The following is a 16,537-nucleotide window of genomic DNA, read 5'->3' as shown; positions in this document are numbered from 1 at the left end:
TGTAACTGCAGCATGAAGATTCTGGATAGTGAGTTAGATTGATCAGACTGACTTAAAGCACACTAGCCTTTCACCTCTGACCTGGTTAGAACCCAGACTACATTTCTGGTACAAACAGCTCCTCTCTGCTGGCTATAAGTGAAATGAGCTTGGCCATTTTCAAACCTTCCAAAATTTGGTAATGAATTAGCAATCTCAATCAGAGACAGCAACTAAAATAGCTGGTGTATGCAATAAAGAGAGCATACGGTCAATCATAACCAGGAAGATTCCATTCCCTGGTCTGTAATCAATTACCTGATTTCAGTCAGGGTGGTGCTAGGGGCTCTATAATGGTGTTGGTTCCCTTGGATTAGGGAAGTGAAAATCAGCCAGGGTTCCCATAGATGACTGCTATTCAACAAAAGCTGCTGCAAATATGCATGTGTGGACATCAGGCAGAGAGAATTGGGCTCAACTCTGACACTGACTGAGCAGCCTGTTAAGACTATCATGGCTCAAATATGAATAATGGTTTTCAGGCAGAATTCCCAAAGCCCTTGGATCCATACCACAGTAAGGAAAAGTCAATGCCTTCAAGAGAGAAAGAAAGAAAAGAAAATTACAAGGAAAAAATGTGTAGTTGAAGCAATGCAGAGGAGCTTTACTTTTCATCTATTCTATACTGTTTCTGACCCATGAGGGTTCCACGCTGTCACAGGGTGCAAAATGCGGAGACTGTTCCATTCATCGACTTGGACATTATTTACTTTAACAAGCACAAAATTCACAGAATGCTATAACACTGAAGATTAAGCCTTCACCTTCCCACTTCTGCTCTTTACACTGAAAGTTACTTGAAAGTCACCATTCAAAAGAAACCAAGAATAAAGTTTAAACTGAATACAATTACCTTTCAAAATGCTCTTTCCACCTTAAATTAAACTGATAAACAGCAAGAAGCAGATAGTAAGAAAAGGCTGTTTACCTCACCTCATCCATTTGCCAAATATTTGGTGGTACATCTTACAGACTTCTCTCATTCTTGATCGCGTTCATATTCTCTTTCCTATCTTCCTAATGTAGCTGCTTTATAACTTTTTGTAGCAGAAATAAGTCAAGGTTTCATTTGAAGGAAATCTGCCATTGCAGCACGAACTGTACAGGGTGTCAGTCTGCTCTACATGTTCTGGTATTTCTCAACTTATTTTCCCTTCTCTCTGACTCTTTTAACCTTGATTATGTTCTAAACCATTGCCCTGGCCTTCTCCTAATTTCCTCAATTAAAAAATCACACTTTATGTGAAGAAATTCTTCCTATACTACTACGTAATTCTTAGCTTTATCTTTCTACTGCTCTCTGTTCCATAAACCATTCTCAAAAGGCAGGTAGAAGTCTTGTTTCCAGGCTACTAGGAACCAGCCTCTAAGAAATGTATAAGAGGAACCAGACTGATTTGTCTTCTAACTTTCACATTCTCCTTGTGGAATTCTGCTCCCCAATAACAAAAGCGAGCCTATTAAATCAATGAACGCAAAGGATTAATTCCACCTCGTTGGTCAAAAGAAAATTTTCTCACTTAAATCTGGTGGCTCATTATTACATCATCTGTGTTATACTTCAGAAAGCTTGTTGTTAAAGGATTATGCTGAAGCCAATCTTTACACAATCCTGCATTTATTTCACAAATAAAAAGTTTACAAATATGTAGCTCCTCAGTCAAACCTTCAACCAGTTTCAGCAAGTGTCTCTTTATATATAAAGGCCCTGATTAACATCCTCCATCTGCATATGATTAAACACAACTAACATTCTGAATGTCTTCATTAAATCAAGGAGCTAAATGTACACTTTATTAAATATTCAAGTGTAAAACAATTTACACATGATAAAGAGTAATGTTTAAGAGGTACTTTGACCACTGTATTATGCTTAATGTGCCATAATAATTACCCTACTTATTGGAGAGCACACATGGCAGCACCGTCCAACAAACGGCCGCTTTCTGCTCAGAAGTGACTCCTTTCCAGTAGCAGCTGCAGATCGAAACACAGCAGAACTAGGACAGTACTCCACCTGTAAAATATCACACCAGAATAAAAGAGGCATGAAGGGGAACGTTGATGAATAATACAGCTGAAATTAAAAGCCTTTACAGCTTAAGAATGTGTTATCAATGCCAAAATTTCAGAACATACCTGAATTTTGCTTAAAGGGAAGCTCAAGGGAAGTACCTTTTCATCCAATGTATTCCCCCTGCAGCTATTTAAAACATGCCTATGTATATATGTAGAAACATTATCCAATTTTTACAGCCATTGAAACAAATTTTGTTAGAATCTAATTATCACTAAGCCGCTCCGCTGATGTTAGAAGCAACGCAGAGGCGTTCTTAACTTGGGAAGCTCAGTTGGAGCAGCCGAGGTTCAGGAAATCATACTACTTGCTAGGTATGCAGTATAAACCAGCTGGTTTTAAAAAAAGTGTAGCTCCCCAAAAGTAATCAATGAAATGACTTCTAGGCACAGAGAGCCCTTAGCCAGTGGTGACATTACCAGGGTAGCCTGAAGGGAAGACCACCTGAACATTACTTTATTTTTTTCATGTGATGTGGGCGTCACTGGCAAGGCTAGCATTTGTTGCCCATCCCTAATTGCCCTTGACAACTGAATGGCTCGCTAGGCCAATTCAGAGTGCAGTTAAGAGTCAACCACATTGCTGTGGGTCTGGAGTCACATGTAGGCCAGACCAGGTAAGGATGGCAGATTTCCTTCCCTAAAGGACATTAGTGAACCAGATGTGTTTTTTTACAACAATCAATGATAGTTACATGGCACCATTACTGAGACTAGCTTTTCATTACAGATTTTTTATTAATTAATTGAATTTAAATCCCACCAGCTGCCCTGCTGGGATTCGAACCCATGACCTTAGGGCATTGATCTGGGCCTCTGGATTACTAGTTCAGTGAGATTACCACTACGCCACCATCGAACCAACAATTCTGAAGAATACCGAGAAGTATTATTTCAATGTTATTTTTAAGTAAACCCTGGAGGAGCACTCGGAACAAAAAGTACTTTCTGTAGAATTTCCATCCCGTAAAATGGGTTTTCTTTCCATTTAAACTGAACTAAGGGGCACATTATCAGTCAAGGGTTGAGACTAACAGCATTGTTTTACAGTACAGTTCATTACTAAATTTATCACTGTAAAATGAAAACATATTCCATATTAGTGCTTTTAACCATTCTGGAGAAGAGGGCGTAATAAATTATTGCTGTGGAACTTGGAATATTCATCTTTCTGGGGGGCCTATAATGAAGTTTTGGTTCAATTCAATTCAATTTCTTGTCCATAGGGAAATTCATTTCGGGTACATTGCTCATTCATTTATATATCACATATGAATAAAAAAAAAATTCTAACATATTTGACAACTTCTACACATCAGTGCAGAAAACAGATAATTTGAAAAGTTTTTTTTTAACTGATTGAACAGTTGAGTGTTTGCTTACTAGCTCATCGTTGGAATTCTTCATTCTGTTGCCAGCCTGTGCTCTTGAGTTTGGCAAATATGCACTGTCTATCACAGAAGTAATCACCACCGACTCAGCCATGCCCCTTACACACTCAAGTCCTGCAAATGAAGTAAAACGCAAATTTAAAAAGGTAAATCTTCAACATAAAATGTATGAAAAATTACATGGAAAATATTTAACTTCCATGCATTCTTACACAACTGATTCCTTAGTTACTGATAAAACCTGCTAGCCTTGGCTCAGTGGTCGCACACTCACCTCTGAAACAGAAAGTTCAAGCTCCACTCCAGAGACTGGAGCATATAACCCAGGCTGACACTTCCGTGCTGTATGGAGATACTGCTGCACTGTCGAAGGATGAAAGTTTAAACTGAGGCCTTGTCTACCATCTCAAGTGGATGTATCAAGATCCCACGGCAATTTTCAAAGAAGAATGGGTGTCCTGGCCAATATTTATCCCTCAAGCAACATCATTAAAATAGATTATCTAGTCATGTGGTTCAAAACTGTTTGAGGGACCTTGCTGTGTGCAAATTGATTGCCGTTTCTCCTACACTGCAACAGTAACTGCACTTCAAAATTACTCAATTGGCTGTAAAGCGATTTGGAACATCCTGAAGTAGTGAATATTGCGACTATATAAATGAAAGTTTTTCTCCTTTCATGAGGAAAAGGACATAAAGTAGATTCCTTCTATTGTACTGTCCTGTGCAAAGTGCACCATCACAAGGATTGCATTAATAATGTATTCTATATGCTAGCTCTTTAAGTGAGGGAGCCATAACGGCATACTTCATATAAGTCACAATAGTGCAAGTAATGATAGATCACTGTAAATAGCGAGCAGAGATTTGGCACAATTGTATGAATTAAAATACACTGACCCCAATGTACGTGTGAAGGACGGACTCTGTGACCTTTCCAGTTAGAACTGTACGTTATTCAATTAAAGCATCATTGTAAACTTATGAGCGGTGCAAGATTGCAACTGCTACTTTATAAAGTGGAGTAGCTGGTACACTGCTGTATAATCATTAAGCTTGGTTTGCTTAAGCTTGGTTTGTTTAATCAGAGATTGTTCAAGTTGAAAATTCACTTTCATTGTTAAGGGTTTGACCTTTTATACACTGAATTGCACTTCCACAAGACTAGAGTCTTGTGACTCCATTAAAATCTTGTAAACTTTGTCCATAACATTGGGATGGCAATTTCCAAATATATAAAGTAATTTGTGAAAGTAGGCTGGTAGAAGTTAAAGGTATCACTGCTCACATTTCCTTTGGGGGGGGGCAAAATAGCTTTACACCAATAAAAAAAGGCCAAATTCAATTGGTGCACTGTTGGAAGATGAGAAGTTAAACTGAGACCATGTCTGCCTTCTCAAATGGATGTATGTCATGCCAAGCCCCCACCTGCCAAGAATGAGGCACATTAATTTTGTCATGAACATTGATTTTAAACTGTTACTGGAGTGAGGGGGGGGACTTGTTGAACAGATCAGCCATAGCTGGAAGGGCTTTTGCATATTGGCAGACGGTGTTTGAAAGGACAAAGCAGCCATTCCCTGACATTCAACCCACAATGGACTTTTGATCAACTATTGTTGAAGGTGGGGGAGCTCGCATTCCAGGTTGACTGCTAAGATGGCCGAATACACAAAGGGACCAGCCAGTCACATGACTAACCTGCTGGGCAACCTGAGTTTTTTGAATGTGTACCAACAGTTTGGGCAGAAAGCTGCTTGCTCCTGGACTGAGAAGATCTCTCCTGTCTGTTCCCATCTCTTTCTCACAAGCCTCTGAAGACACTGAAGACACATGAACCCCAAGAGATAAAAGTCTCCTACGGCGAACAAGGTTTAAGAAGAATACTGGGTCCGAACAAAAAGCAAGATCTACCGACAATCAAGGACTCTACAGTGAGCTCGAAGAACCATAACAACAACTCTTCAGATATTGCCTCAAACCTTTCCACTTTATTTTTCTTCTGCTCTTTTCTGTCTCTATTTGCATGTGTGTATCGCGTATGCATGCAAACGTGAGCGTGTCATGCATCCGTAGGCATTAACTGAGATAGAGCTTTTAGTTTAAGTTTTAATAAATTTCACTTTTCTTCTTTAAACCTAAGAAAGCCTGTTTATGCTGGTTTCTTTGCCTTATAATTGGAAAGTGGTGAACAAGGATTCACCAAAGGGGAGCTAAAAACAGTGTGTTTAAAATTAAACCTTGTTACGTTAAGACAGGGTAAAGGCTAAAAGGGAACCCCTAGACCTCTTTCTCACTTGGTCGTAACAATGTATAAAATCCCATTTTCATGCGAAGTAGTCAAAAAGTGCAATAAACCCACCTCTCTGTTCTGGAGATTTACCCAAAGCACCCGAACTACTCATTCAGTCCTGATACAGTCCACTGCCATTAATCTAATGCTTTGTTTGCGGGATATCAATTTAACACTTATGGTAACAAACAAACTTACTAAACGTTACTTGGATCACAAGTGTAACTTTTTTTTTAAAGAAGTGCTTCACCAGTGGCACTTTTGCAGCATGTGGCTGAACGATACAACCAGGAGGTCCCCAGTTCGACTCCTGCTTTGTGCTTATTGGGATGGTAGTATCTTATAGTGCTCCTGGCCAAGGTGAAAAACCCAGTACCACCAGGAATCTAATCCAAAATCATTCTGGTCTGCACAGCTCAGCATCATACAGAGGAGAAAATAATTAGATCGAACCTTAAGTGCAGTACTAAGGGAGTGCTGCATTGTCAGAGATGATGACTTTCGGATCGGCATTAAACAGAGACCTCTTCTACTTGACATACAAGATCCTATGGCATTATTCAAAGATGAGCAGGAGTTCTTCCTGTCTGACAACAGTTATCCCTCAATCAATATCAGCACGAATAGATTTAACTAGTGATTCATCTCTGTGGAACCTTATCGCATTCATTAATGTGCACAAATTGGCTGCTGCATTATCCATAAGTAATAATGGATTGCACTTCATTAGCTATGAAATGCTTTCCGACTTTGAGGCGCCACGTAAATCAAAGGCCGGAATTTTACGTCCCCCGCGGCAGTGGGCTGGAGGCAGGGGGGAAGGGGTGCCATTCCTGTCACCTTCCCACCCCCACTGCAATTTTAAGAGCGGCGGCAAATAGCCCACCTGCCCCAGGCCAATAATGGCCCTTAAGTGGTCAATTACTTGCCACTTAAGGGCCTCCTCCTGCCGCTGGTATATTACCAGTGGCGGGGGGTGTGGGGTGGTGCAGCTCAGCACCCCAGTAAAACCTAGCAGTTCCTTGCGGGCTGTGCCCCACAGGGCACAAGCCGCCCCCGCTGCAGAACATTCTCCCCCGCCCTTGTCTCAACAGGGCCTAGCTGATTGTCCCCGGCAAGCCCCCACACACTTACCTCTATTCTGAGGCCTCCTCCATTGCAGCTCCTCACGCTGGGTGCAGTCCCAGCAGTGGCCACCGCTCCCAATGTTACTGCTGGGACTGAAAGCTGCCAGCCGATGATTGGCCAGCAGTTCCTGAAGGCGGGACATCCTGCCTCAGAGGGGTGAACGTCCTGCCCGAGGCAAATTCAGGGCCTGGGCCACATAAAATCACTGTATGGCTTCCAAGTCCGGTGGAGGCGGGCTCGCCCTCGACCTTTTGGCCAGTGGGCGGGCTCACCCCCAAGGTAAAGTTCCAGCCCGTCCATTTCTTCTTACCTTAGTAAGCAGTGAATTTATCAACTGAGCCAGCTGACTATGCTGCTTAAACTTTTATTAAATGTTCAGACAAAGTGCTCCAAGGAACTACATGCAGGAGAAGCACCATGTAAATTACTCAAAAGTTATTTGGAGTCTTTAAGGTCAAAAGTACATGATTAAAATTAAATTAATTGTAGGAAAACAGCTGTAACAAAAAATGTAGCCTCTGGAAATTAGACAAATAGTAAATAATGTAAAATTTCTGCATCCGATTAAAGATGTTGGCAAAGTCAATATTTACAAATATACTGGTAACAGGGTCAACACAACGATATGCCTTAACAAGTGTTGCAAGAGATTGTCACCCGGAACTTCCTGCCAGGTGGAAAAAGCATCAAGTCCGGTGAACTTCTTGGACTTTTAAAACTTGAAAGTCTCCTTAATGCACAAGTCTGGCATTCTCCACTTAAGGTTGTGAGCCTAATCTAAAACTAACTGCATACTTAGCAAAAGAAAACACAGACATGGTTAAAAAAAAACTATATTAAGAAATGTTCCCTCAAATGGCTCAGTAGCATGAGACCACACAGGTCAGCAGGGATTAAGGTTTCTCTTAAGGGCGGCACAGTGGTGCAGTGGTTAGCACTGCAGCCTCACAGCTCCAGGGACCCGGGTTCGATTCTGGGTACTGCCTGTGTGGAGTTTGCAAGTTCTCCCTGTGTCTGCGTGGGTTTTCTCCGGGTGCTCCGGTTTCCTCCCAAAGCCAAAAAAAGACTTGCAGGTTGATAGGTAAATTGGCCATTATAAATTGTCACTAGTATAGGTAGGTGGTAGGGAAATATAGGGATAGGTGGGGATGTTTGGTAGGAATATGGGATTAGTGTAGGATTAGTATAAATGGGTGGTTGATGGTCGGCACAGACTCGGTGGGCCGAAGGGCCTATTTCAGTGCTGTATCTCTAATCTAATCATAATCTAATCTCTGATCAGTGTTGGGTTAGTTGATCTCAGTTGGGGCAACAGTTGACTTTAATGCTCCTGGGCTAAAAAGTCCAAAAGAATAGTCATGCTCATCTTTATCAACCTGTGATTGTTGCTGAAAAATGTATGGGTGTGAACAATGGGAGAAAAGAGGATTGGTATCAAGGTGATGCTGTCCTTAGTCAAATAGCTTTACTTGTGAAGAATGGCAATATAAACAAAGTACCAATCCATGAAGCCATACTAACATAAGTCAGCACACTGAGAGGATGAGAAAAGAAATAACAAAGAACTGCCTAGCATTTTATCATATCCTGAGATACCTCAAAGCACTTCACAGCCCAATGAATTACTTTTGAAGTGTGATCACTGCTTTTATGTCGGCAAATGTAGCAGTCAATTTGCGCACATCAAAGTTCAACAAATGACAAAGGAGAGGAATGATTGTTGATCTGTGTTTTTGGGAGCATTAATTGATGGAAAATTGTTCACCAGGACACCAGGAGAACTCCCTAGTCCTCTTCAAATAGTGCCATGGGATCTTTTAGACTGTCAGAATTCAGTTCAGTTTCTCATCTAAATGATGGGCTCTTCAATTATGCAACTCTCAATGCAGCTTCAACCTTCTTTGTGTGCTCAGGTCCTGGAATGAGGCCAACCCACAAGTTTGAGTCAAGCTGGCACTTGGCACAAATAGCAAGAACCCACAACAAAATAGGCTATCAGAGCTTAATAAAAATCAAATCCCATATCGCTTGAATAGAAACCAGTACTGACATTCTGCTGAACTAATAAGCCAGCAGCATGAATAAGTGTACTGATATTTACAATCCATTTATACCCTGAATTATGTTTTATAATGGAGCTATCAAATTCAATGTTAAAGCAATTGAGTCAAAACTTTGGACTGGGAAGCATGGAAAAACATAGCCTAGATTCCAACTCTTCATTGCTATCCAATGGTGTTGATACTCAGTTCACAGGCTCATGGTGAAGATCAACCTCTGGAGCAAGGTGCTGCAGACAGCTGTTGAACTTACCGCCAAGGAAAAGTTAATGTCTTCAAAAGAGGAAATATTTCACTTTAAAACTGCTACTGCCCACCCTTCAATTTTGAAATGCTATAAATTAAACCATATTCAGAAAAAGTCTCGTAACAATGCTTAAACAATCCTGCAAAAATGAATTATATTTTGAAATAGTTGCTGCAGTACACGTTACTTTCTCTGAACACTTCTTACAATATTTGCTGTATAAATCATAATCAGAGCTACAATTATGCCTAGCAAGTAAAAGGGCTTGACGGTATTTATTTTAAAACAGCCACAAAGGCAAGTCACTAACTTATACACAAGTACGATATCTAATCCCAATTCTACTGGTAGACTCCCCCCACTTGCCATCCCGCAACAGAAAGGCAATGCTTAGAAAAAGATACTAAATCTCACTTTGATCCTTAATTGCAGTACAATAACATTACCATTGGCAGTCCTGAGTAACAGAAATGAAAAAAAAACTTTATATTCACTATACTGTTACTGTCACTTGTCTCTATCTATATATATCTTGTGTGTGTATATATATATATATATATATATATACTGTTGTAACCTTTTTACAATGCAATCTTACTTCCCACCAGAAGACGTCATCATCAGCAGCCAGCTAGATAATTTAGTAAAATAAAACTTCAAGGACAGTCCCATTACATTTGCTTTAAAACTCGAAGTAAAAGATTCTCTAGTCCAAAGGGGGTGTGGCATTCTCTACTCCTTCCTGGTGTGACCTAGTCTGAAAGGAACAGATGCCCTAAAGCCTCCAGAAGTATAAATAAATGCATATAAGGTGGGTTGATATTTTACACAATCACCTGATGATATATCTCAAGGCTGTTGGTGACGTGTTGCTCCACAGCACAAACTACTGCTCAATTTCTCATTTCAAAATCTCTACTCTATATTTTCTCTAGGATCTTAAAACTGTGGAATCCTTGATCTCTCCTCAATCTTTCCTGCTACAGTCTTTAGGTTTTTAAAGCCAAATATTTTACTCACTTGTTGATGTCCTACACCATATGCCTCAGCTGGAGTATTTATGTATAATTCTGGGTACCACACTTTAGGAAAGGTGTCATGATCCTGGGGAGGGTACAGAGGAAGTTTACCAGGATGATATCAAGGATGAGGGAGTTCAGTAGTGTGGAGAAATTGGACAAGCTGCTATGGTTCTCCTTGGAGCAAAGGAGTTAAAGGGAAGACCTAATAGAGGTATTCAAAATTATGAAGCTTTTTGATACTTTCTACTTGTTCTATTTCCTCTGGCAAGTGGATCAGAAACCAGATTTAAAACAATTGGTAAAAGAACGAGAGGGGAAATGAGAACTTTTTTCACACAGAAAGTTGTTATAATCTAGAATATACTACCCGAAAGGATGCTGGAATCAAATTCTCTAGGAACTTTTAAAAGGCAATTGAACGTATACTTGAAGAGGACAATATGCAGGTCGATGGGGAAAAAGCTGTGGTGTGGGACTAAATTGGCCAGCTCTATCAAAGTGGCAGTACAGGCATGATGGGCTGAATGGCCACCTTCTCTGCTGTAAGATTCTCTGAGCTTTGCCTTTCACATTGATTCATCCTTGTATCTTTTTCCAGCCTTCCTTGATGAGGATTAGTACAGGCCAACAAGTGCACGTCACATCAACAAATAGGGCAAATACAGCACCATTCTGATGCCAGAAAAGATTGCAGCATCTAAAACCACCTCTGTTAAATGGGTCAGAACTTTTGTAGGAAGCAACAGAGCCTCGTTCTTTGTTGAAGTCAGGACTAGTGTCGGCAGGAATTCTGCGAGATAAGTGCTACATTACAAAATTGCCCAATCAAGTCTTGTGGCTGCCCTTTCCCCCCCCCCCCCCCCCCCCATTAATCATGATAACACATCTTCTGATTTAAAGCTTGGATGATGGATTACTTATTTGGTTGAGCTTGGATTTCAAAGACTAAAGGCAAACTACTTCTGAGCCAAGTTCTGCCCGTGCAATTTATTTCATTCCCTCTTTGACTAGTGGTTTATTCCTCATCACAGTGTATTCTCTAAAATTGTTTGAGATGGTCTTCAAACTGGGCAGCTCTTCCCTCTCTTCTCCCAGTCACATGACAACGCTTCCCAACTGAAGTCCAGAATAAACAGAAAACATTCAGCTATTCTGACTTTTTTTACACAAAATAATGAATATAGAATTCACCCAGTCCTCTTCTAAACTTGTTTGAAAAATTCAGCTTATTGAAATTTTAACACATTAAAACAGTGTTACTCAATTCAGATCTGATAAGCATTTGGCTGGTAACATTGCAAGCAGATTCCAGTGGCAATTTTCAGCCAACGCATTAGTATGCCAACTTGCAAAGAAACAAAAGAAACACATTTAAATGCCTATTTTATAAAGTTATCTTAAAAGAAAGCTCCAGCTTTCAACCTCAACATTTCTCATCTGAAACAGCCATCATCATTCCCCTGGGTCTCCCCTAACAAGATAACCTGCAAGGCCACAACCCCTTACTCTTCAAACTGTCTTTCCTAAAGGTGTATTAATGCCTTATAAGTACATATAACACTGTTAAGAACTTAACTCAATATATAACTGTATGTTCCTACAAACCATTACGTGCCCAGCATACATAGCATGATTACAATGCCAAAGCATAGTTGTAAAATACTAACCCAGAAATCCAGCTGGCCTAAGAACCTTTGGTTTATTACACAGTACAGAGAACCCAATGGCCTGAGCAGCCACAGAAAAGTCATTCAGAGCAATATAAATAAGTGATCTACTTAATTTTTTTCTTTTATTAACCTTTACTCAGAGAACAACAGACAAGTTAATTCCACCATTGAGCTTCACAGACAAGATAACCCATTTGGTGCTGTAGTTGACATAGAAATTGCATCAAAAGTTGATCTGGTTATCTAGGGCGGCACAGTGGCGCAGTGGTTAGCACCGCAGCCTCACAGCTCCAGCGACCCGGGTTCAATTCTGGGTACTGCCTGGGTAGAGTTTGCAAGTTCTCCCTGTGTCTGCGTGGGTTTCCTCCGGGTGCTCCAGTTTCCTCCCACATGCCAAAGACTTGCAGGTTGATAGGTTAATTGCCCCTAGTATAGGTAGGTGGTAGGGAAATATAGGGACAGGTGGGGATGTGGTAGGGATATGGGATTAGTGTAGGATTAGTATAAATGGGTGGTTGATGGACGGCACAGACTCGGTGGGCTGAAGACCCTGTTTCAGTGCTGTATCTCTAAACTAAACTAATCTAATGGTTGGTCTAATGATACCAGATCAACATTCCTGCCATCATAACTACAGACATTGCAACTCAAATTAATGAATTCTATGAGATTACTTCGGGATGTTTCTGAGACACATAATAAAGTACAATATAAATCTTTCTTTGGACATACTCAAGTACAGTATAACACAAAGGATGCTGGTTATTTTCTTTCTAATTAGTTTGAGACACAGCACTAAGTTGCTCACAAATGTTACCTGGCCTCTAAATATATTTTTGTACTTACATATATATGAGGCATTTATTAAGCTTAGAGGAATATTTATGGCTATTATATTAAAGTGTTGTCAGTTACTTTAGTTATAGAATATTCCAGTTCATTACAGCGCTGAATACTAATACTGCAATGGAAGTAAATAATCAAAGACTTCCTGAGTATAAATGCTTGTGTGACAAGAGACGGGAAGAGCCGTGTCTCAGTTGATACAAATCCAAACGCAGAAGGGTCACAATGTTCAACCTGGCTCCAAATATGAATGGCCAGGGTTTTTTTCCAGTGGGAGTGCGCACAGACAAGCATTTGGCAGGCTTAATTTCACACCTCACTTACTTTACAGTGCCTGGGAGATTATTTTTAAATTGCTTGTGTTGTTCCATTGTTAAGACTGAGGACTGCATTGTATTTATTGCAACTGGTCTACAGATGCTGCTGTAGCACTACGATGATGTAGAATTGGTCACTGACCTCAGAAAGACCTCACTTAGCCTCATGATCACTGCTCAAATATAACTGCCCCTTGTCCCATGCAATGCAACTGGTGATCAGTGAATTGGGGAAAGTCAAAGGGTCTTGAGGCTCATATCATGTTGAATGTAAAATGCTAGCTAAGTCACCCTTTGGGAAACAAAAATCCTGTTTTTTCTCCTTAATCAGAAAGAAAAGCTTACATTTATATTGCATCTCATTATATCTCAGAAATATCTTCAAGCACTTCACATACAATAAAGACCTGCATTTATAAAGCCCTTTCATGACCACAGGACATCCCTAAGTGCTTTACAGCAAATGAATGACTTTTGAACTGCAGTCACTGTTGTAATGTAAGAAATGAGGCTGCCAATTTGTGCACAGCAAGCTCCCACAAATAGCAATGTGATAATGACCAGATAATCTATTCTTGTGATGTTGATTGAGGGATAAATGTTGGTCAGGGTGGTGGTGATAACTCCCCTACTCTTCTTCAAAGTAGTGCCATGGGATCTTCTACAGCCAACTCAGAGGGCAGACAGGCACCTCCCTCAGTACTGCACGGGAATGTCAGCCTTAATTTTTGTGCTCAAGTCCTGAAGTGGGACATGATCAGGCAACCTACTGATTCAGAGGAGACAGTGCTACCAAATGAGCCACAGCTGACACTTTATTTATACTTTATATATTGAATGACTTTTAAGTTCAGTTATTATGTGGAGAATCACAGCAACCATTTTGCACACACCAAACTCCCACAATAAGGAGATGAAAAATTATTGGTTTAACTGCTTTTGCTGGTGTTTGTTGAAGGTTGAATGCCTGTCAAAATATTTGGAGAACCTCCAGGTATTGTTTGGATAGTACAATAACAGAAGCACTAGAACAGGCATACATGGCATTAGTTTAATATCTCATACAAAGGATGGATGGAAACACAAGACTACAGCAGGTATATGCAGATGCTGGTTTGGCACTCCAGAGTCAATCTCAAGTCTGTGCTTAGTTAACTGATCTCATCCAGAGCAGTAGTGGAGACTCTGTAGCAGACAATGGCACAGCCTGGCAAGCAAAAGTAAAGGATACGAGTCAGGGCTCCTCTGGCTGCTAACTACTGAACCATGTTGTAAGGTAAACTTGGGCTCAGCTGTTATCCTACCAGCACTTACAAGTCCAGACTCGCGCTTAAAATATGGCCATGAGAACAAGCACCAGAGGGATACCTGTGACTGTGGGACTGCACTGCAGCAAAAATTAGAACTTTCAACATAAGGGGATGTGGCAGCTAAAAAGGAGAATGTGGAAAAGTAATCCCACAAGATTAGAACAACAGAACCTCTTTTATGTCATAATAGGCACACACGTATAGCACAGCAATACCCTATGCACAGGAGTGAAGACTGCAAAATAAAAACAAAGAAACAGCATCTTTCTAGGGCTGTGAGGATGATTTAAGCCAGATAGGAGATGATTGGTGTCAACAAGCCTTGCAGTGAAACCATACGTTGCTCTAAGTGTTAGAATCATAGAATGATACAGCACAAAAGGGGCCATTCGGCCTATCATACCTGTGCCAGCTCTTTGGAAGAGCTAACCAATTAGTACCCTGTTCTTTCCCCAAAGCACTGCAAGTATTTTCCCCCGTGTATTTATCCAATTCTCTTTGGAAAGTTACTACTGAATCTGCTTTTTTTTATTTGTTTTGTGGGATGTGGGCGTTGCTGGTTATAGCAGCATTTATTGCCCATCCCTAAGTGCCCTTGAACTGAGTGGCTTGCTAGGCCCTTTCAGAGGGCATTGTAAGAGTCAACCACATTGCTGTAGAGTCAATGTAGGCCAGACCAGGTAAGGACGGCAGATTTCCTTCCCTAAAGGACATTAGTGAACCAGATGGGTTTTTACAACAATTGACATGGTCATCATTAGGCTAGCTTTTTTGTTTAAATTCCAGATTTATTTTATTAATTGAATTCAAATTTCACCATCTGCCATGGTGAGATTCAAACCCATGTCCGCAGAGCATTAGCCTGGGCTTTGGATTACTAGTCCAGTGACCTTACCATTATGCCACCACCTCCCCTTGCTTCCACCACCCTTCCAGGCAGTACATTCCAGATCACAAAAATTCACTGTGTAAAACAATCTTCTCAAATCGCTTCGGGTTCATTTGCCAATCACTGGTCTTTAATTTCTTCCTGAGCTCCTGAAACTCTGATTGCAGAGCCTCAACCCTTTTCCTCTCTATAACACTGGTTGCCATGTGGATCACAATTTCTAACTGTTCCCCTGCCCCCTCTCAAAGTGTTTCGCACCCTCTCAATGACACCAGGGAGGCAACACAACATGCAGGATTTAAATTGTTGGCTGCAAAAATGCCTATCTATCCCCCTGACTATCAAATCCCCTGTGATCACTGCATTTCTCCAATTTGCTGTGCTCCCTAATCCAGTCACAGGGTGCCATGGATATGCTCTAGATCACACACCCCAAGGTGTTGACACCATCAGCACTGAAAGCCAGTTTGACAGTGCCACACCTTCAGCCTCTTCCTACCCTGCCAGGTCACCCACTTATTATTTTCCTAAATGCTGTTGCCACGGAGTGACCAATGCCTGGAATGTGCCCTCCAGGAAATTCTCAGTCTCCCATATGTCCTGCAGTGATTGCAGCCGCTCCTCAAACTCAGGAACCCGGAGCTTGACCTCGAGGCACTTCCTTCACATGAGCTTATCTAAGACACACACAGCGCCCTGAAGTCCCCACGTGGTGCAAAATTGCAGGCAATGGGTATCAGCTGTCCCATCATTTTGCTGAACAGTCTATCGACCTCTACTGGTATATACGTTTTTAGTACAGTATCCCCTTACCTCTATTATTTCTTTCAATCTGATAACACACCATCTGTATTACTTACCAGGGGATTCCCACTCTCTCCAAATTCCTGTTCTCACTCTGTTTCGCAGATACTCCCGGTTCCGTTGCCCATCAGCTAATTAGGAAGGTAGATAACTGAGGTTCAACTGTATGTTGTAACTAACTTGAAACATGACCCTTTGACTAGCTGCTCTCAGTAAAGCAATCATTATTTCAACACAGTTGGCACATTTCAAGCCTTTTGACTAGCACGTACTTCAGAGGGTCACATGTTCAGTGATAAGAATCTGCCTTACCCGGTAAAAGTTGACTTCTGATTGGCAGGCAATGATGACATGATCAATAGAGTGACATGAAATGACTATGCATAATCAATTTCATTACTGATGTGTTTCTTATTTGTCATTATTATATTGGGAAATCCTGTCT

General features: G+C 40.9%; 1 protein-coding gene across 6 annotated transcripts in view; it reads right to left on the bottom strand.

The window, feature by feature from the left end:
- The window catches only part of gpam (glycerol-3-phosphate acyltransferase, mitochondrial), an 80,111-nt gene that overhangs the window by 39,551 nt on the left and 24,023 nt on the right, over positions 1-16,537 (bottom strand). For 3 of the 6 annotated variants that reach the window (XM_068052996.1, XM_068053001.1, XM_068052998.1), the window contains exons 2-3: positions 3,499-3,620; positions 1,934-2,056 (exon numbers count right to left, since the gene is read on the bottom strand). In XM_068052996.1, the coding sequence (XP_067909097.1) occupies positions 1,934-2,056; positions 3,499-3,600 (225 nt within the window). In that variant the 5' untranslated portion in view covers positions 3,601-3,620. Of the gene's footprint in view, positions 1-1,933; positions 2,057-3,498; positions 3,621-3,780; positions 4,302-4,406; positions 4,485-16,148; positions 16,314-16,537 lie in introns of those variants that run through there. The other 3 variants (XM_068052997.1, XM_068053000.1, XM_068052999.1) reach the window with 3 other exon arrangements.

The sequence above is a fragment of the Heterodontus francisci genome, chromosome 20 (assembly GCF_036365525.1).
Source record: "Heterodontus francisci isolate sHetFra1 chromosome 20, sHetFra1.hap1, whole genome shotgun sequence".
Lineage (NCBI taxonomy): Eukaryota > Metazoa > Chordata > Chondrichthyes > Heterodontiformes > Heterodontidae > Heterodontus > Heterodontus francisci.
Note: the sequence above shows the minus strand (reverse complement) of the source record. Positions and strands in the feature narration are given on the sequence as shown.